Source organism: Furipterus horrens, unplaced genomic scaffold (assembly GCF_987537825.1).
Source record: "Furipterus horrens unplaced genomic scaffold, mFurHor1.1.pri manual_scaffold_7, whole genome shotgun sequence".
In the NCBI taxonomy this organism is placed as follows: Eukaryota; Metazoa; Chordata; class Mammalia; order Chiroptera; family Furipteridae; genus Furipterus; species Furipterus horrens.
Window position 1 is genome coordinate 140,517,471 of NW_028327177.1, and position 20,433 is coordinate 140,537,903.

The 20,433-nt window shown below is 46.1% G+C and overlaps 1 protein-coding gene across 1 annotated transcript in view; it reads left to right on the forward strand.

Moving 5' to 3' along the window:
• RBM6 (RNA binding motif protein 6) overlaps positions 1–20,433 on the forward strand; it is an 89,274-nt gene that overhangs the window by 23,964 nt on the left and 44,877 nt on the right. Inside the window, exon 6 of the mRNA XM_090284777.1 lies at positions 13,399–13,472. Coding sequence (XP_090140903.1) covers positions 13,399–13,472 — 74 coding nt within the window. The remainder of the gene's footprint in view (positions 1–13,398; positions 13,473–20,433) is intronic.

Sequence of the window (20,433 nt, forward strand, 5' to 3'; positions counted from 1 at the left end):
GGTTCTGTGCTCTGTCGCACTTTGTCCTTGTGTAGCGCGCTTCTTCCCGAGGCCGTGAAGTGGTCGTGGGCACCCTCATTCTCCCGTGCAGGTGTAAATGCTCCTGGTTTTTAGGTGGGATTGCGTACTCTACAGTATATAAGCCTGCTATGGTTTTTTTCCGAAGGAATTTGTATCTTTTAAGCAAAAGTTATAAGTCTCAAACATAGAATGTAACTGTCTATGGGAACTGAAGTGCTACAGAATCATTTTAGGATGTTTCATTAACTAGTGTCACAAAGTTAGAGGTTCATGAGGTGATAGATAAGAAGCAGTATTGTGCTTTGATTCTGTTAGTGTTCACATAGTGAATGAGCAGCCTCTGTAGCCCTAGGGAGGAAATTTCTCAGGAAGTGGGCATTTGCAGTCACCAGGTCACTTGATCTCCCACCCTGTTATTCTGGTTATACTGGAAGTGACATTGTATTAGAGACACCCCATACCCTCTGCATTTATTAAGGGCAACAGGCTCATATCTTTTTATTTTCCACAGTTGAAATGATTTGAGTTTTTACCTCCATTTTGATAAAACAGAAGTGCCTTCCTTAAGAAAAGGAAGAAAAAACCCAGAGATGACCTCAGTTGAGGGGCAGAAACCCTTCGTGTGATGGACCGGCACTGATGGAGCAGCTGCACAGGTTACGGTCTCCCAAGTGGGGCGGCCAAAGACGCAGTAGCGGAACCTCATTTAGGAAAAATAAATTAGAGCCGAACAATGCAAATGCACATTTTTGCAGTATGTTTGGCATTTACAGAATAGACAAGGAACTGTTTTTAGTTCTTAGGAAAAAACTGACCATTGGCTAATTGGAAAATGACACACATACTTGCCACAACTGTAAAACTGCAGAAGGTGGTGCTTTCATCCAGGACTCTTACCAGGTGTGGTCTCGCACTTGGGGAGGATGGTTACTGATGAGGCTTAAGAAAAGGTGGCTGAGCTTTAAAAATAAGAATGTCTGGCAAGCTGAGGGCCCTTTTCGGGCCGGGTGACTCTTGTGGCAGCAGAGGATGGACCCTGTGGCTGACGGGGAATAACACACCTAGAGAAGAATCCCGTGATGCTGAGCTGGAGGGATCAGGTGAGCCTGGGGGAGGTGCTGGAACTAAGGTTAATTTCAGTTGTCTTCGAAATTTCTTGGGATTTGCCTTATTTTATTTCATTTTTTAAAGTTTTCTACCCCAAAGACTTGAGTAGAACATTCTGTTAGAGAGTGTGGGTGTTTTGTGACCCTTACCCTCATTTTAAGGGATTACTTTAGGATAACTAGTTTAACTTAACTATAAAATAACCTTTTTCTTTGGGACAGTTAACTTCCCTGACATTTAAGATGGAAGCTATTCTGGGAGCTGACTTACTCAGTTTAAGCCCCTTTGTTGAAACCTCTTAGGTTAACAAGGATGGCTAGTCACAGTCTGCAGCCTTGGGTATGGGAGCTTTAAAATGATTGTTGGTTCTTATTGGGCCCCTCACACGCTCCCTTTCCTTGGGGCTTTTGGGTATAGAGTTCCATTCTGGATCTGAGAATGGGACAGCTTCACAAGGCATCACATCATTCAGAGACGAGACCACCAGCCTGGTGGGTTCTGGGTGGTGGGCTGTGTAGCCTCGGAGGTCTCTGCCTAAACCACACAACGTCTGGAGGCAGAGCAGGTAGCTGTTCTGAGAATATACCAATAGCAGGACAGTGATGAGCGGGTGCCATGGCCGGCAGGCTCTGTCCCCTTTCCCCAGAACTGCGAGGCTGAGGTGGAATTTGCCTCCCGGTTGGGGAAGGCATTGCATTTTATTCACAGCGCGCTGTCAGCTCCCTGCCCGAGTCCCTCGCTTTTCTCCAGGAAGAATTGCTTCTGACATCTGTAGTCTTCTCTTCCTTTGGCCGGGCGTTCGGGTGGCTTTGGCAGAGTCTTCCTGGGTGTACAAGGCTGCGTGGGGCTCCCTGTGCCTTTTGGTGGTTAGAAGAACTCACTGAAGAGTCTCCTTTGCTGAAGTAGCAAGAAGAAAGGGATCATTAGCCTGAAAGGTGCAGGAGCCTGCTCGGCTCCCCGCTTCAGTTCAAGGAGGAAAAGTCACTTATATAGTTGCCTTCAATGGGCAGCAGATAGGAGCTGCCCAGAAAAGCTATTTCCAAGATTTAAAAATACATTGACTTCTTCTTTTCACTTTCCCTTCGCACTGGAACATCTGATTTGTGCTCTCTTTCTAGCTTACCTTCTCTACCTTCGAAATGTAAAGTAAGGCAATTTTTGCCTGTTTCCATGTTTCTTGCTTAGGCTATCACTTATGCTTTCTATCTGACGTGAATCTAAGCCTTTTTGGAACTAGATAATGGTCGTAATTGCACAACTTTGTGAATATACCACTGAACCGTACACTTTTAAAGGATGCGTTTTATGTATGTGAATTATATTTTTATGAATACACCTTTTTGACCCTGGCTGGTGTAGCTCAGTGGATTGAGTACCAGCCTGTGAACCAAAGTGTCACTGGTTTGATTCCCAGTCAGGGCACAGGCCTGGGTTGCAGGCCAGATTCCCTATTGGGGGCGTGTGAGAGGCAACCACACATTGATGTTTCTCTCCCTCTATTTCTCTCTCCTTTCCCCTCTTTCTAAAAATAAATAAAAAAAATATTTTTAAAAAATACACCTTTTTGAAATTGGTTGACAAGTCATAAAGAAGTTGACTTCTTAAAAGCACTTTCAAGAGTACAGACAACACTTGCAGAGTTTCAGCACAGATGGTAATGGTCTCTGACTGGTACTTATACCTTTTTGGCAGAGTTCCGTAATTGATTGTCCCTAGTTGTAGTTATGCTATACAGAAATCATGTTGTTATATTTTCATCTTTTTTAAAAAAAGATTTTATTTATTTTTAGAGAGAAGGAGTGCCCCCAGCTGGGGACCTGGCCCACAACCCATGCATGTGCCCTGACTGGGAGTCAGACTGGTGACCCAGTGGTTCACAGGCCGGCACTCAATCCACTGAGTCCCAGCAGCCAGAGCTATTTTCATCTTTTTAAATAAAATAGCCCTCTTTGGTCTTAAAAGACTATAATTCAGTCTTTGATATTACCTGCCAAATGCAGGGTGGAGCAAAAGTAGGCTTACAATTATGAGTACGTGAAACAGTTTATTCTTGTATTATTATTTTTCATTATTGTGTTATTTTCCATATGAACGACTGTAAAGCTACTTTTGCCCCACCTTGTATGTGGTTCAGTCATCCAACCAATATCTATGAGCGTTTAAATGCAGAGGATATGCTGGTGAAATATAAGCAATGTAATCTTTGGCTGTGAAGGGCTTTGGTTTTTGTGGAAAATGGGCATGTGTTCGGTATTCTTCATCTGAATAGACCACAATATAAAGGAATCTGGGAGTTCTCACACATCATGGGCTCTTTTTGGCTGAAAGTTTGAAGAATTTACTACTCTGGGTAACTTGACGAAAAGTGTTTGGTGATTTCTAATCTTAAAGGTACTAGAGAATGACAAGAAGAGGACTTTTAGAGGCAACAGGATTAAAGAAGTGTGACATCTAAAAGAACGCTTGGAGGTGATCATTGGTCGGAGAATAATTGTTCATGATGTCCCCCGAGTTTTAGAGAGGTAAAATAAAAAGAAAGCAGGACTCTTCATGGGAGTTAGAGGAAATGGTCACACAGGAAGTGGAGGAAAATGCATATAGAGCGACCTGGCTTTTTCTGTGCCCTTGGAGGCCTCTTGTACCTCCGTTCCAATGCATATTTTTATTTTTTTTAATTTGTTTTAAAATTAAATATATTGAGGTAACATTGGTTAATGGCATACATTTCAGACGTACAACTTCGTAATGCAACCTCTGTGTACTCTGTTGTGGGCTCCCTGCCCAAAGTTTAGAAAAGAATATTTCAGCCTCCGAAACGTATGTGGGTTATAAGAGTTTATAAATTCCGAGAGAGAAAGGTCATGGTTGTTTCAGTCTAGTGTTGGGGAAGCGTCTCTCATGTTTCCTACGAGAAGAGGGCTGCTTTGCCATTGGGGGAGTTTTTAAATGATCAGGACCACTTTGAAATGTTTAGAGTCGCCTGAAACCACCTCAGAATGTACCTTAGAAACCAGGATGGGGGGACGGTAACATTTCATTTGTGGAGCTCAGTCCTGTTGAAAGAATGTTAGTTTTGCTATGTGTTCTCTCTTCTATTGGTTTTGTTGGGCCTCCTGCTTTTCTTTCTTTTTTTTTTTTTTTTGCCTGCTATTTTAAAAAGTAGATTTGGCCTGGAAAGAGAAAAATAAAGATATTCATTGGCTTGGGCTCTATCTTTTACCGTTCATTCCGTTGCTTTAGGGGCAGGAGGAGCAGGACAAACGAAACGTTTTCTTTGTCCTGTGTTTAATTTGAATGCTCAGGTGCTTTTTGCATTTATCAGAGGTGAAGTTGGTTGTCATAATTGTCAAATGCATGTTAGAAAATCCCATGTTACCAGAGCTGGGGAGGGGGCTGGGAGTAGTACTTGGTGGCTCTGCTGAGGTAAAGTGACTAGATAATGTCACTTAAAACAGTGAATCAGCTGTTCCTGAATGATGGTGACAGGTTAGAAAAACCATTGATTGCTTTAGCATAGCTTCATTAGATTTTTCCTAGAACCTGTCAACTGGATTTGTGCCAAAGACTAAATGATTTCCTGCCTTTGCTTGCCTTCAAATCAAAGAAGAAAATATTACTCATATCATCTTATATCACATGCCATGCTATAAAAATTCCTGGCAGCAATGTAGATTGTGTGTGAGTTGATGGTAAAATAATATTTGTCTAAATATTGAGAAGTGTTTCTTCAACCCAGAGTATGAGTTAACATGTACGTGCGAACTCTGGAAGTAAAACATTGGCTGAGTAGACCCTCCCACAACGTTTTGCCCAAAATGGTACTGTCAGACTTAACATTAGTTTCTAAAACCGTGCAGTGGGGGTATGTTGAGGGGGCAGAGTTTTCTCTTCTGTTGTTTACATCATCGTAAGTAACTTAAAATTCTCTATTTGTTAGAAAATTTAAAAGTTTCCTTTTCGCTTTTGGGCTAATATCAAAACCTAGGAAGTCCTCACCTTATTTATGAGATAGGGTATATGTTTGGTATATGTACAAGCCTATCTGATGAAAGGGACTTTGGGGGGAAACCTTAATCAAAAATAGTCTGTGTTTTTAAGTGGCTGCTTGGGGGACAGGTGCTGTCAGCAAGGTCGCTGATGGTCATGGTAGTGTTTGTAGGTGACGTTGGCAGGAAGCCAGGTGGGTCAGTTGAGAGGTGAAGATTTGAACGTGTTTCCAAATGACGTCAGTGAAAAAGCAGTGTTTGCCTCCCGCGTCAATCGTCAGAGAGATGATGAGATCTCTTCCCCTCCTGATGCCACCCACTTCTGGCGCCAAGGGGCCGTTCTAGAATTGTTTCATTTCTGACACTACTCCGAGTTAGCATCAGACTCTGCAGATTGAAGGGCTCAGGCCTATCAGACTGCCCTTACTTTTCAGATGCCATCACACGCCTCAGGTCCCCAGATCACCCACCTTCTGCCGGAGCTCTCCCATCCCCCCTTCAGGTTTGATAGTTTGCTAGAATGGCTCACAAGATTCAGGGACACACGTAAACAGTTCACTATAAAGGGCCAGGTGAAGAGGTACAAAGGAGCAGGGGTCTGGAAAGGTCCTGGAGTATGGATTTGTTCACCAACCTGGAAGCTTTCCAAATCCCGTCATTTAGAGGTTCTTATGGAGATTCCATTATGCACGCGTTATTGATTAGTCGTTGCCATTGGTCACAGGCTCAGTCTGCAGCCCCTGCCCCCTTCCTGGATGCTGGCGGGCTGAGGTTGGAAGTTCCAAGCTTCTCATCAGTGCTTGGTCTTTCTGACGACCCGACTCCATTTTGGAGCCGTCTGCCGAGAGCCACCTCATTAGAACAGAGGACACTCACATCATCCTCATCACTCAGGACATCCAAGACTTTTAGGAACTCTGTGCCAAGGAACTGGAACAGAGACCAAGTATCTTTTGATGATGCCACAGTTGGGGATCCCCGAACTGGATCTGGTTGGTTCCTGGTGCCTTCAGCTGGACATCAGCTCTTTTTTACAGGGCGTAGATGACCTGCGCGCATGGTCTGGTCAGCCTGTGGCTCGCACAGAATGCCTCTTGCCTGACCCTCCTCTGGAGGCTGATTCACTTCCGGAAGGCGAGGGACTGGGCCGGTGTGATCTGCTCACGTCCTGACCAACTTTTTGCTTGAAAGCCACGATCTGTGGAACCTTCCCCGAGCCCCTAGAACAGTGGTGTCTTGCTCCTTTTTGTTGCCCTGGGGCCAAGACAGTGGGGAAGATGTTGCCGGGCCATATATTTCTTCCCATTCAAAATGAAAATAGTTTTATCACCTTTGGGAGGAGCCGAATATTCTTAGCATACATTAGAAATCAGCAAGGAAATTCATCCATGTGAAAATTTTAGCTGCAACACAGAGGTGCTGTCTGATCTTTAGTCCCTGTTAGCATTGTGTAACAGAGCACAGGGGTACTGAAATTTATTAGCTCGTGCCCCCTCCCCCGAAACCACCCACAAGGGAGTAACTGTCATTGCTCCTTGGAATAGGGGGTCACCCAAGCCTAGAGAGAAGTGGCTTGACTGCGAGCACATGGTGAGTTCGTTGTAGCTTCTGCCCGTGGACAGATCTATAGAAATTATTTTCCCCATCTTGTTGCTCCAGTGATTTGCTCATCACAGTTGAGGCGGCATTGACTGAGTGCCATTGTGAGCCAGGTGTTATGCTCATGCTGGGGACACGGAAATGAAAAGAAGACGTCACCCTCTGACCTGGGACCTCCCTTGTCTGGCTCATCCCTGTGCATGCGCGGTTTGCTGCAGCATTTGGTGCTGCGCCTCCCTGGGGAAATGCAGGCCTCTGAAGGTGCTGGCCGGCCCGGTAGGGTTTTTGTTTGTTTTGAAGTAAAAAAACAGTTGGACGAGATCATAGGCTCTAAAAAATAACCGTTTTTAGGTAAACAAGTCCTAGGAATGTAATATACAGCATGGAGACTTTAGTTAACAGTCCTGTGTTGTATGTCTTAATGTTGTTAAGAGAGTAGATCTTAAAAGTTCTCATCACAAGGAAAAAAGTTGTAACTGTGGGTGGCGATAGATGTTAATTAAATTTGTCATGGTGATCATTTTGCAGTATATACATATAGCAAATTATGTTGTACACCCAAAACTAATACAATGTTATTTGTCAATTACAGCTCAATTTAGAAAAGAATAATTCCTTTTTTCAACTTATGTAGCATCTTGAGGTGGTCAATACCTATCTACGTGTCATAACTATTATTAGACTGAGCTCTCCGAGGGTAAGAACGCTCCCACCCACTGTGCTCAGAGAGCCTGTTCCTGTCAGTGAGATAGAAATGAATTGAATAAGGGTGAGAATTTTCCTAGCAAAGGTTACCCTGGGCCCAGAGAGCCATCATGGAAGAAGGGATCCTAGGGTAAATTTTGGACTTTGAAAACTACTTGAAAGTAGAAACCAAAAAGAAAAAGTTTTTAAATAACCAGTTGGCGCAGATGGAACCATAATGCAGCTTTCAAAACTTTACCAGGTAATCATCAGCGCATATCTTCCCTGTTTCATCTGTTTTCTTACAAACCGGCAACTCACGTGCATGGTTGCGGGGGAGAGACAGTCAGTCATGGCTGTCCTGCGGGCCAATCCCATTCTTCCCAGATGGGAGTTTGACACGTAAATCAGGTATTTTCCTGATTTTCCTAACAAAAGCTGCATATTGATTTGAGGTTTTCACGGAGCCCAGGGCCTGTTAGAAATCTTGCACACAGGGCTCCTTGGTTTTTTAATTCTCATTGATAGAAATTTAGGTGCCTAGATCGATTCTATTTTGGTTCTTGCTAAAATCTCTTAACTTGATAATATTTTACTTTTTTTCTCAAAACCTGTATCACTAGTGAAGTGGAATTAGGAAAACAGGACCTATGAACTAAGCCCTTTTGAATCTCTGTTAAGATTTTTTCATGGTGCTTTTTATATTTGTAATGCTTTTTTTCCCATAGAAATAACAATTCTTGTTCAGAGGGAGAAACTGTTCTCTTTTCCCTCAAAGATACCTAATACAATAAAGAAATTTCCTTTCCTCTGTGCCTGTGTCCTTTAAAATCCTGATTCTTCTTTGCATTTCATATTTGGTATATATGTTCTGTGCTATTTTCAAAGTCAGTTAGTACTCCCCTAACGGGAAATTCAGCCAGACTTCTTTACGTTAGTCGGGTTTTTCTAGATCACCTTGAAGATGGGGCTGCGCATCTCATTTGCTGTACAATTGCTGCAGAAGCCGGGCTTGGTGGCGACTAACAGTTGACTCGCATGATAGGGCCATGTCTGTCAGCATCACCAAGTCAGCTTTTGGGGGGTGGAGACCACAGAACTGACTCTGGGGTTGGGCATCACTTATCAGGGCTTCGTGTTGTGTGCCTTTTTCCCCCATAAGTACCTGGGGAGCTTTTAGCACAGATTCTTTTTCAGGAAACAGGCAATCCCATGGTTAATAAAGAGATAAGAATTGAAATATTAATTTTACCTTGATCACTTCCCCCCCTTTGCCTTTTCATCCTCAGCTGCCCCCCCAAAAACGTATAAGAGCATTCACATTTCTATGAGAAACCTATAATTCCAGGTTAGAACATGGAGTCTGTATGGTCTGTAATAGTCATGTAAACGAGCGCTAAGGCCCCTCAGCCCGCCAGACCTCTCCCCAGCATGTGGCAGTGGAAGGAAAAGATCGTAAGAGGGACCTTTTGTTACTGTAGGTAAGACCCTGTCTATGGGACTGTTAACGCTGAGCTTACCAGTCTTTTCTCTTTTTTTTCTTTTCTTTCTTTCCTTCCTTCTTTCTTTCTTTCTTTTTTTTTTTTTTTTGAGTTTACCATCTTGATAATTCCAAACGGTTCTGACTGCAAGGTTGGTGGTTGCTCTCCGAAGTGTAGGTCTCCGGGCGGGATGAGTACCTGCGGTGCCTCCTAAGCCTTTTCCTGCGGCTGTAGGAGCTCAGTGACCTCACTCTGACAGCCCACCCGCTGTGACCGCTGCTGTGCGCGCCTGCTGCACACGGCATTCCGGGCCCTGTGTGCCCACCTGTGCGTGCGCAGCCCTGCCCCTCCCTCCTGCACCCCGTCTCCCTTCCCGAAGTTAGCGTGAGAGGCGGGGGAGTCATCCCGCTCTGGCTTCAGCTGGTCTCTGCGTCCAGTTTTCCCTGAGCGTGAGCACTCACTGTGCTGGCTGTGATTCTGTTACTTAAAGTGCTATGTTTTCCGTAACATTATGGCCCTTAAATACAAGCCAGCCTCCTCGTCTGGTGTCAGCCAAGAGGAAAGCGATCTGTAGTGACGCCCGAGGAAGAACTGGCAGTGTTGGACTTGACCTGTGTTGAGAGATGGTATGTTGTTCTTCGCCACAGGGTGTTTCAGGATGATTTGGACGATGCGTGATTTTCATCCCATACGCTGACTTCTGTTCCTGACCTCTGAGTTAGGTGTGACTTCTTCATTCTGTGTACTTCTAATCCTTTTTCCTATGCACATTTTATATAATTATCCTCATTTTTAAAGCTTTTAAAATATATTAAGGCCCTGTCCGGAAAGCTCAGTTGGTTAGAGTGTCGTCCCACTATACCAAAATTGTGGGTTCAATCTCCAGTCAGGGCACATGCAAGACTCACCCAGTGAATGCGTAAGTAAGTGGAACAACAAATCGATGTCTTTCCCTCTCCCTCTCTCCCGCTCCCTCCCTCTCTCCCTTCCTCTCTTTCTCTCTCAAATCAATAAAAACATATATATATTAAGTATATTATATGAAGTGTCTTACCATATGGCAGTTCTTTTTAATAGCCATCATTGACAACAAGACTTTGGGGTTTTGTCTTTTCAGGAGAATTTTCGTAGCCCGTGTAAGTCAGTCCATGAGAGTGATTGCTTTCTAACTTACATGCTCAGTCCCACTCACAATGGTTCTGCTCTTGATATTTGAGAGTAAAAGTAATTTGTGATGCTGCAGATTTCAATATTTCTTAACTATAGACGTGGTCTTATTTGTATTAGGACTCTGGAGAGTTTGGACTTCAGATTACTTCCATCAGTCTAGGGTCTTATTAAAGGGTGAGAGGCTATGCAGTGTAGTGGGTTGTAGCATCATTTTGAGCCTGGACTGCCTGGGTTTGAAGCCTGGTGTTGCTACTTACCATTGGTGATTTTGAGCAAATGGCTATTCTTTGTTTGCCTGCTTCACCATGGGTAAGATGTGGTCAGTAATACCTGCCTCATGGAGCAGTCTTGTGAGGATTCTGTGAATGTATGTATAGTATTTTGATTATAGCCTTGCAGCAGCAAATGCTATGTAAATACTACTTAGTATTATCATCAGTTTTGTTAATTATGGTACAGACATGAGTCTTGGACATACAAAATGCCTGGGATAAGATTGTGTACTTTCTAAACTTATTATTTTTTAAGTTTTAGGCATTATAATTAAACTTTAAATTTCTGTTCTTTGATAGCTAAAGTTATAGGCATAAGAAATTGAACAGAGCACTGGGCTTGTGAATTAAATATTAAATCTGAAGTATGTTGTCAACATATACAGTACTGCAGGGTTGATGTTGCCTTCACACGCCCCAACTGGGGACCTGGCCCGCAACCCAAGCATGAGCCCTGGCTGGGAATCAAACTGGCGATCTTTCATTTCGCAGGCTGCCACTCTATCCACTGAGCCACACCAGCCAGGGCGCTATTAGATTCTCTTAATGTCCCCTGCAGACCATCTTTTCCTTCCCAGTGATTTTAGTATCTGTCCTTTAGCAAAGTATGAATATTGTCATGAATCCTTTCTCTCTCTCTTTGTCTCTGTCTCTCTCTGTCTCCCCCCCGCCCCCTGATTCTGTGTGCTCCTCTGGGCCACAATAGTTACTTCTGTAAGCATAGAAAGGACACTCACCCTGGCTGGTGTGCCTCAGTGGATTGAGTGCCGGCCTGCAAACACCAAAGGGTTGCCGGTTCAATTCCCAGGCAGGGCACATGCCTGGGTTGCGGGCCAGGTCCCCACTTGGGGGTGTGTGAGAGGGAACCACACCTTGGTGTTTCTCTCCCTCTTTTCTCCCTTTCTTCCCTTTCTCTAAAAATTAATTTATTAAAATATATTTAGAAAGAAAGAATGTAAACTCAAGATTTTGCCTGTTTGCTGTTAGTTCCTGTTTTCATTTTGGCAGCTCAGCTGTGGCTTGCTTTACCCCACTCCTTGAAGTGTTTCTGTAGCGGGCATCAGCACAGGTGAGAATGGGTTTGCCTGCCCTGTAGCTGCCCCTTTCTGATCGTAGACATGCATTTGAGTGTTTGCACTAGACGTTTGGTAATAAAAGGCACCCTAGTTTTCCTGCTGTTCAACAGGGTTTCCCAGAAACGTGCAGAGCTCTTTACACAAGCAGAATGTTTTACGTATGAGATGGGCGCCGAGTTTGATCAAGAGAATCCGCTTGAAAGGAATTAAATAATAAAACAATTTTAGTTGTTAATAGGCTATATACAACTACACACACTGTTTCTCTAAGCTAGTTCCATTTCTTCAAAAAGTTACTCATCGGAAGAGGCTGGTTTTGTGGTAAGTTAAATGGAGGTGCAGGGGTTATGGTCAAAGCTGTGAAATCAGGTAGAAATGCGGAGCTTTCCGGCCCTTTCTTTTATTCTTCCCCGTCGTCTCCTAAAATTCAAAGCAAGAATCAGCCTATACCATTGTAACTTTTCATAAAGAGCTTGGAGTATTTAACAAATCTTAAGCCATAGCTTAATAAACATTTCAGGCCATTCATTCCATGTGAAAAAGAATCCAACCCATTTTACCAACTTTGGTCTACTTTTTCTTTCTTTTACGATTTTATTTATTTTATTTTTAGAGAGGAAGGGAGGAAGAAAGCGAGGGAGAGAAACATCAATGTGTGGTTGTCTCTCATGCACCCCCAACTGGGGACCTGGCCCGCAACCCAGGCATGTGCCTGACTGGGAATCCAACTGGTGACCCTTTGGTTCCCAGGTTCTATCCTCTGTGCAACACCAGTCAGGTGTTGGTCTACTTTTTAAGTTATGTTTCCATTGCCCTAGTTTTTTTAAAAAATTAATTTAATATGATTTGATTTGATTTTTGGCCTTTGATACCGTAAATCAATAATAGCAGTTTCTTGTTGTTATAGATACTTTGTGCTCAGAATTGTACTACGTTTTGTATTGCTTTTCTTTCCCTGAGTTTTATTTCTCATCTGAACAAGTCACATCTTTTCCTTGCTGTTCCAGTTGTACAGTGTCGCCCCTAAAGGTGAGCTTTATCCTGTGAGGCAGTGGAGGATGTATTGGAAGCCCCTGTGGAGCAGTGCGTTGACCAGTACTTTCTTGTGGTCAGACGGTGGCGTAGCAGGGACATGATAGGGTGGGTTGGGGTTAGAGTCCAGCAGCCTGTAAATCCCATGACTTTGCCGTCTCATGGGTCGTGAGAGCCACAGGTGACATTGGTCAGGAGGGAGGTGAAGGGTGTGTTAGGACGGATGGTACGCACAGTTCTTCAGTGTGTGTTGCTGGCTAACACCGGCGCCCTCTCTCCCAGCCGACCCACCTCCAGTCTGCGCACAAGCACAGTCTGGACCCCGCCCTTTGTACTTCTCTGTGCTTTTACACCTCTTCTTTTGTAAAGATTTAGCTGGTTTATGACTTGAGTTGAAAGAAGAAAAAAAGAGAAGACCTGAAATGGTCTGTCCCCTGCCAGCCAGAAGCCTCCTGTGGTGCCCAAACCGCGTAGTTGCCTCAGCCTGTCAGCACTTCTGTCTTGGAAGGTGGTTTCTGCTGGAGAAGTAGGGACTGTCAGCATAGCTTTGGGGACAGTTGCTTCTACCTCCTCTCTCGGGATACTCCCCCCCCCCCCCCCCCGATACTTTCCTATTCTTGTTGACTTTGTTTTTTCAGAAGATTCAGCCTGTGGTTAAAATGTTTTGGGTCCCCACTTGAACTTTCTGTGGGATTCCCCTCGCCAGAGCATCACTGTTAAAGAAGGCAGAGGATCTTCCTGGTTAATAGAAAAAGTCGTTTTTTGGAATGACTCTCAGAGTCCAGAAACATCCAGACTTTCCTTCAGTACTTTTTTCTGTTTGGGGTAGCAGCTTTGCCTGGTGTAGGGGAGGGCGGGGCTCGTTGGGAGGGCTTGTGTTTAAGGGGCTCAGAAAGAGGGGGTTAAGTCTGTCGTTTGTGTTTACAAGCCACTAACACCACTCCCGTCTGTATTTAAATGCTGTCCCCAGGTTACGACTATGGCTATGCCTGCGTGGAGTTTTCACTCTTGGACGATGCCGTCGGATGCATGGAGGCCAACCAGGTTGCTTTATACTTCGGTCAAATGATGCTGGAAGGATATGTGTTATGTATGGGAGGGAGGGTTTCAAATGCTTCAACTTTGGAAAGGTGCCAGAAACCTGTGTTTGGAGCATACCACATTCCAACCAAAAAGCAGTTGCGAGGAGAAACTTCAACAGAGGCTGGGACAGTTCCTCTGGACGAGTTAATGGGCACAGAGTACATTTCAAAAGCCCAGAGCCTAGTGTAGTTGGACTATATTCCAAAGAAATGGACGGAAAAAAGTGACAGGTCTGGAGCACTCCTGTGGAGTGTGACTGAGATGTGGATCCTGATGCCAAGAGTGACCCTTGAGTTTTTGTGATCTCGAGGAGCCGCCTGGCCCAGGAGCTCTGGGTCCCTGCTGTTACCAGACCCAGGGCGCAAACCGCTGACGGCGCGCCTGTGGCCCGGGGAGCTGCCCGCACGCGGCCGTCGGGGAGGAGAGAGGCGCGGACTGTTCGTGTCTGTTTCACTCTTCGTTGTTCTTCTCAGGTGGCAGTGTTGTGCTCACGGTCTCGGCTGCCTGTAGTCAAAGCCAGTGAACCGGAATCTGTGCTGAGCTTATGTTTGAAACACCCAGATGTATTTCGCCTGCCACCTAGACCTGTCGTCCGGGTCTTTAACTCAACCCTGTCAGGCAGTTTGGGGAGCATTATGAATGATTACAGTCCTTCCTGTCTTGGTGCTTGCTTGGGGGAAGGCTGGTTTGTTGTTTGCTCGTTGCTGGTGTTTGTGGTGTCCTGGTTCCTCCAGCGGTCAGGTGAGAGAGGGAAGCCTAGCGAGACAGTGTGGTTGCTGCGTGCCCGCTGCCCGGCAGCAGTGTGGGGCAGTGTGCCCCGAGCCTTGAGAGAAGGCTCAGGGGAGAAGAGTAGTATTGCTCGAGGGCGGCTCCTCTCTGATGGCCTACGGCCCTTCTGTCAGCGCTGTGTTCCTGCAGCGTGGCCCCCCGCACTGGGCCTTTCCCCTTGTCTGGCCCTGTTCTCCTCTCACAGCGAGGTCATCTCTAAGTCCTATGGGAGGGCACGTGATGTATCCCTCTCCGCTGCGAGTGGTGTAAATACTGCTAGATCCTCACAGAATGACCGGGTCAGGACCCTGTCCCCTTGCAGAGTTCCTGTTGACTGATTGTTCTGTGTCCATCATCAAATCGGTCATTTGACGGACACTGATTGTGTGTCAGAAAATGTACTGCCTCCCAGTACTGGGGGAGAAGAATGAAGGCCCCAGTCTGTATGCTTGTGGGTGATTTTATTCTGACAGTCTGTCCTAATTTGCGAACACTCGTTTAATTCATAATCATCTTGTTCTCACGAGTGAGTGGTGGTGAAGTCCTTTGCCGCTGTACTGAGCAGTGCTGTGCGTGATGGAAACATAAGTGGGGGAGCCATGGCCGGTGCCATCTCTTCTGTACCATTCCCCCGACTAACTGGGTGTTTCTCTGAGAGGAGTGTTGCTTTTAATCAGAGCTATTTAATCTTAGAAAAATGAGGCAGTATTGTGCCTTCCCTGCCTCTTCCCTCCACCCTGCCCCAGGAATCTTGTCTAAAGCACCCCGCCCCACAAAGCGCTTTTACAGGCGGCCTCCTGTGGAAACACAGTCTGCCCCTAGTCAGGGTTTCTGTTAGAGCCCTGCCTGGGAAGATGCTCACTTACACAGCAGCGCCCTGCCTCTCGCCCGCCCTGCCCAGTCTGTGCGCACTCTGAGGGGCTCCAGAGCCCTGGTGAGTGGGCGATTCTTGCCCTGTGAACAGGACAGCAGAACAAAGCAGGAGCAGGCCAGGGATTCTTCCACGGGTGAAACACAATGTTTTGACAGGTAGACATTCTCATGCATAGGGTACCGTACACACTCTGTGCAGGAGCCTGAGTACCAGGACAGCTCTGTCTTCTAGAGCCTTATAATCTCAGAGCGAGAAAGGTGACAGAGGTTATGTGGTACTTACTCATGGTTCCCATAGGGTGTTCTCAAATGTGCTCCAAGTTTCTGTCTGATATCATTTTCAATATTCCTTGGAGTTATTCCTTAATAAGACATCACCATATCCTTGTTCAGTCTACTCTTACTTCCTAAGTTTTCATTCTTCCCCTAGTCATGGGACCAAGGGCGTACCGCTAGCACCACTACACAGCAGCCTCCTCTTGCCGCGCTGCGTACACGCACATTCCAGCGGCAGTCTTTCTTTGTTGTTTTTTTAAACGATTTTATTTATTTGTTTTTAGAGAGAGCAGAGGGAGGAAGAGAAACACCAATGTGTGGTTGCCTCTTGTGCACCCCCAACAGGGGGACCTGGCCCGCAACCCGGGCATGTGCCCTGACTGGGAATCGAACCGGTGACCCTTTGGTTTGCAGGCCGGCACTCAATCCGCTGAGCCACAGCAGCCAGGACCCGATCAGCATTCTTTTAATAACCTTTCTTACAACTTGGGATGTGTGGAAACAGTTTTAATGAAAAAATTTTGAGAATGGGGTCTCGGGAAATTCGTACGTGACACAGAAAAGAGGCGTGTAGGCTGCAGTCCGATGTTACTTCATGGTCGGGTCGTCTCTGGCAAGTCTCTTAGCCTCCCTCCGTCTCAGCTCCCTCTGTTGTCAGTACCCCACGGGGCTCTGGTGCGCGTCAGGTGAAGTCATACGTCCGTGAGGGCCTGCTGTGTGCCAGGCACCTTTCTGCGTGCTGGAGGTGCTGCTGTAAACGAGACAAGTTGTATAAATTCTCGTTTAGTGCATGATCAAGTAGACAGACAAAATAATGTATGACAGTGCTAAGCACTATAAAAATAGTGAACACGCTGGTATTGAGAGAACGCATGATAGGGAACCTTCTTGAGAAGCGACATTACATGTGAGGAGTGACTCTTGGTGAATGATAAACTCGTACGGAACATTTTGCATTGCACCTGACACCTAGTAAGCATTTGAAATTAGACAGCCATCTCCTCCTCTCCCCTCTTCGTGTCAAGTAATTTCCAGTCCTAATTCTAGGAAAACAAATGTTCATTCTTTAAAGAAATGAATATGGATCAAGCTCCCAAAAACACAGTAGTTCAAAATCTTCTGCAAGCCCTGGCTGGAGGGGCTCAGTGGATTGAGCACCGGCCTGCGAACCAAAGGGTCACGGGTTCGATTCCCAGTCAGGGCACAGGCCTTGTTTGCGGGCCAGGTCCCCAGTTGGGGGCGTGTGAGACGCAACCACACATGGATGTTTCTCTCCCTCTCTATTGCCCTTCCTTCCCCTCTCTCTAAAAATAAATTTAAAAAAAAATCTCTGCAAGACATAAGCATGTGAAGGGAGAGGTTTTTACGCCTTCGAGTGCCAACCCAGGTGTGTATGGAAGAGAAACGTCTCCATCTGTTCATCCGTTCTCCTTCCCTCAGGTGCTACCTGTGGACCAAATGATACAAGTTCTGTGTGACCATCTGCTAGGCCTCTCTCAGTAGAGTCTGTCTGTACACTTCTGAGGACGTTTCTATGAAATGCTTTGGATTGAGTTTTTTAATAACTTTGTTACTGACTCCTGATGTGAAATGATTTTTATTTATCATCGGCTTATATATAGGCCTGCTAGCTTGCTTTGTCAAATATTTTGGGTTATATATGCCTTCATGAGGTCGTTTGAGATGATAACCAAGGCCCCTTTCCCAGGGCCTTCATGGAGACATCAGACTGTAGGCCTCCCTGCAGCAGGACCGAGCCAGGCGGGCTCCGCAGAGCATTCCCTCTAACAGAGGCCTGTCCGCTCAGACCCCCACCTTCTCTGTCTAGGACGGAGTGGGAAGCCAGCAGACGCTGTGCGGCAGAGCCTTCTATTCCATCCCCTGCCGGGGGAGTGGCTTCTAGCAGTGTCATGTACCCATGGCTGCTCTAAAAAAAATTATTTTATTTTATTTTTTATTGATTTGAGAGAGAGAGAGAGAAAGAGAGAGAGACATCGAATTGTTGTTCCACTTGTTCATGCAGCATTGGTTGATGCTTGTATGTGCCCTGACCGGGGATTGAACCCGCAGCCTTGGCGTTTCAGAACGATGCTCTAACCATTAACTGCCCTGCCTGGCCAGGGCTACCCTTAGCCTCCTTTGTTGTCTAAGTGCCTGGAGATTGAGGGTGAATACTGTTCCCTTTTGCTGGGTGTGCCGCTGCCCTGGGACGTGGGAGGGATTAAGAAGCACTGTGTCAGGGAACCCATCCCCTCGGTGGCTGCGGAGTTCTGAGCACTCGCACTCTCCAGCTGCTGGCCTTTGGTCTGCAGGAGTCGGCATTTGATTTTCTCAGGTTTCAGATGTGGTATTTGTTATCTGTTCACATTTGGCCGAATATTCACTAAATTTCTCTTATAAAAGATGGCTCTGGGAGAAGAATTAATTTCCATGGACATTTAAAAAAATATATTTTACTTATTTATTTTTAGAGAAAGGAGAGGGAAGGGGAAAGAAAGGGAGAGAAACATCACTGTGTGGCTGCCTCTTGAGCGCCCTCAGCTGGGGACCTGGCCCACAGCCCAGGCATGTGCCCTGACTGGGAATTGAACCAGCGACCCTTTGGGTTGCAGGCCTTGCAGGCCCGTGCTCAATCCACTGAGCCACACCAGCCGGGGCTGGGATTTTTTTACTCAACCGTCTTAGCTTCCGTGACCTTCTTTAGCCAAAGATAATTTGGCTGTGTGACAGAATCGGCTTGACTTCATAAAGTGCAAGGGAAAGGGTTCTGCTATCACCTAACATAAAAATTTCATGAGACGCTGGCCTTTTCTGGTGTGGGAGCATAAAGGCTGTAGAATGCTTGATATTTTGTGAAAGTGCTATTTGTAGCAGTAAAGTTAAAGGAGTGTGAGTTTTCGAGGATGGCAGGGTGGCCAGGCTGTTTCTGAGGGTACGTGAAGGACGCCACAGCCTAGATGGGCTCTGCCCTTGCAGTGAAAAAGAGGCCACTCGGAAAGCTTGTGTTGTGGGGCGTGGGAAGCAGGAATGCTGCTAGGTTTTCAGAGGATGACTGGGTAGGACCCCCTCCCCATGACAGAGTTCCTGTTGACTCTTTGGTGAGGCCACTATGCGAAAATGGGTGAAGACCCGGTCTGCTGGGATCTTCCCCAGGTTGGTAGCAACACTGCGCGAAACACTTTAGTACTTAAATTTATGAGCCTTCCAAGTAACAACAACTAAATCTTTACAAACCCCTGCAAAGTTGTGGTGCTGCCTACACCCTCTCTCCCCAAAACTGCTTCGCTGAAGGAAGTGTGGCATTCTGGCCGGGGCTCAGCTCATAACTTGTGGCTTCAGTCATGCCATTCTTCTGGAAACTTCCATCTCGGTACCTTCTCTTGATGGCCCGCAGTTGGAGGTATTGGGAGGGAAAGAAAGGAAATGCATTCTAAACTTGGTAATCAACAGTTATTGGAGATTCTTGCTGTCTGGAGAGTTGAGGTATTCCGGAGAATTAAAAGTGGTTTGATTATACAGTTCTGTTAACCTATACAGTGGTTGAGTGGTGACCTGGCATGAGGCAGTGCATCGTAGATAAATACGGGCTCCAGAGGCAACCACCTGGAGGTGTATCCCAGCTCTGTCACCTCCTGCTGTGTGACTTGGGTAGATGGCTTAATGTCTCTGTGGTCCCGTGTCCGTCACCACGGCAACTTCTTTTCTGAGGGAAACAAGAAAGCCTTGAGTGAACAGCAGCTCCAGTCCTGGCTTCCGGGAGTATATGGCTGAAAAAGGATGTGGTGTTGTCCAGGAGGCTTATGTCTGCATAACAGTACTTCTCCTTCAGCCTGTGGACCAGGACTGATGATCAGGAGACTGCTTCCAGGCCTCCCTGGGCGTTTCTCCTGCCTTAGCCTTCAAATCTGAGATTCTCTCCAGCCTGTGGCTCTAAGACCCTAAGCTCTGATGGTCCAGCCCCTGGCTTTGCCGTATCTCAGACTTTCTCATGTAATTACAAGGCCGCTCGGATTCAGTGTGATTTTCTTGAATTTGAAAAGTAAACACTTATCACTTGGCAGTGTTAAGAGGAACTTCCAATGTGTCTCCTATGAATTTTATAATTATTTTTACCATGCATGTTGTGCTTCATTTCTGTGGGTTGAGGTCATTTGGTTCTTAGTTTTTTCTAGTCCAGCCTTGTGCTTTGATGTCATATCTCTTTCAGCTTGTATATTTAGGTAATGCCTGACCTTGTATAGAAGTGGGATTGTGTCAAGTGTTAATTTTCAGTCTTTGTGGCCTTTGGAACTTGATTGTAAACAGTTACTGAAATAACGGTATGATTCTAACTAACTAGCTCAGGGGATATACAGAGGCGCAGTTCAGTTCATGACCGTGATCAGAACTTGGGTTTATGACTTTGTTCACCTCCAGACATTATAGGGTGAGGAGCACAGACAGGTTTAGAACTCGACCTCATCACTTCCTAGCCATTCCGTAACCTCTGAATCCGCCTCCTCGTCTATAAAATGAAGGGATAACCATTGTCCCTGCCGCGGAGCACTTGAGAGATTAGTGTATGTGACGTATGGGAAGTGCCTGGTCCAGGGCTAGCGCGTGGGATGTGCTCAGCGGTAAAAGTGGCTCTAGAACGGTGACTGTCCCCCCTCTCCTCGGCGGCTTGGGGGTCCGAGGTGCCTGAGAAGCAGTAGCGCTGCTGTGGGTGGCAGCTGGCCTTCGGCAGCCGATTCACATGGTGCTGTGGCCCGCTGCCTTCCCGTGACCTGGGCTGTCTGTGCTGAGAGGGGAGAGGCTGGGTAGCCTGTTCTGACAGCATCGGAGGGACGCGAGAACGGGCGCCCAGGCGTGTGATGGCAGAGGACCGTGGCCACCGCAGCACTTCTGCAGCGGAGAGCCTCATTGCTTTCTGATAGTTCTTTCAGCACAGAATTTTCTTAGGAGTTGAACTTGGAGTTTATAGTATAATAAAGGGTCTCATTGTCCACAGGGCCAAGTGTTCAGG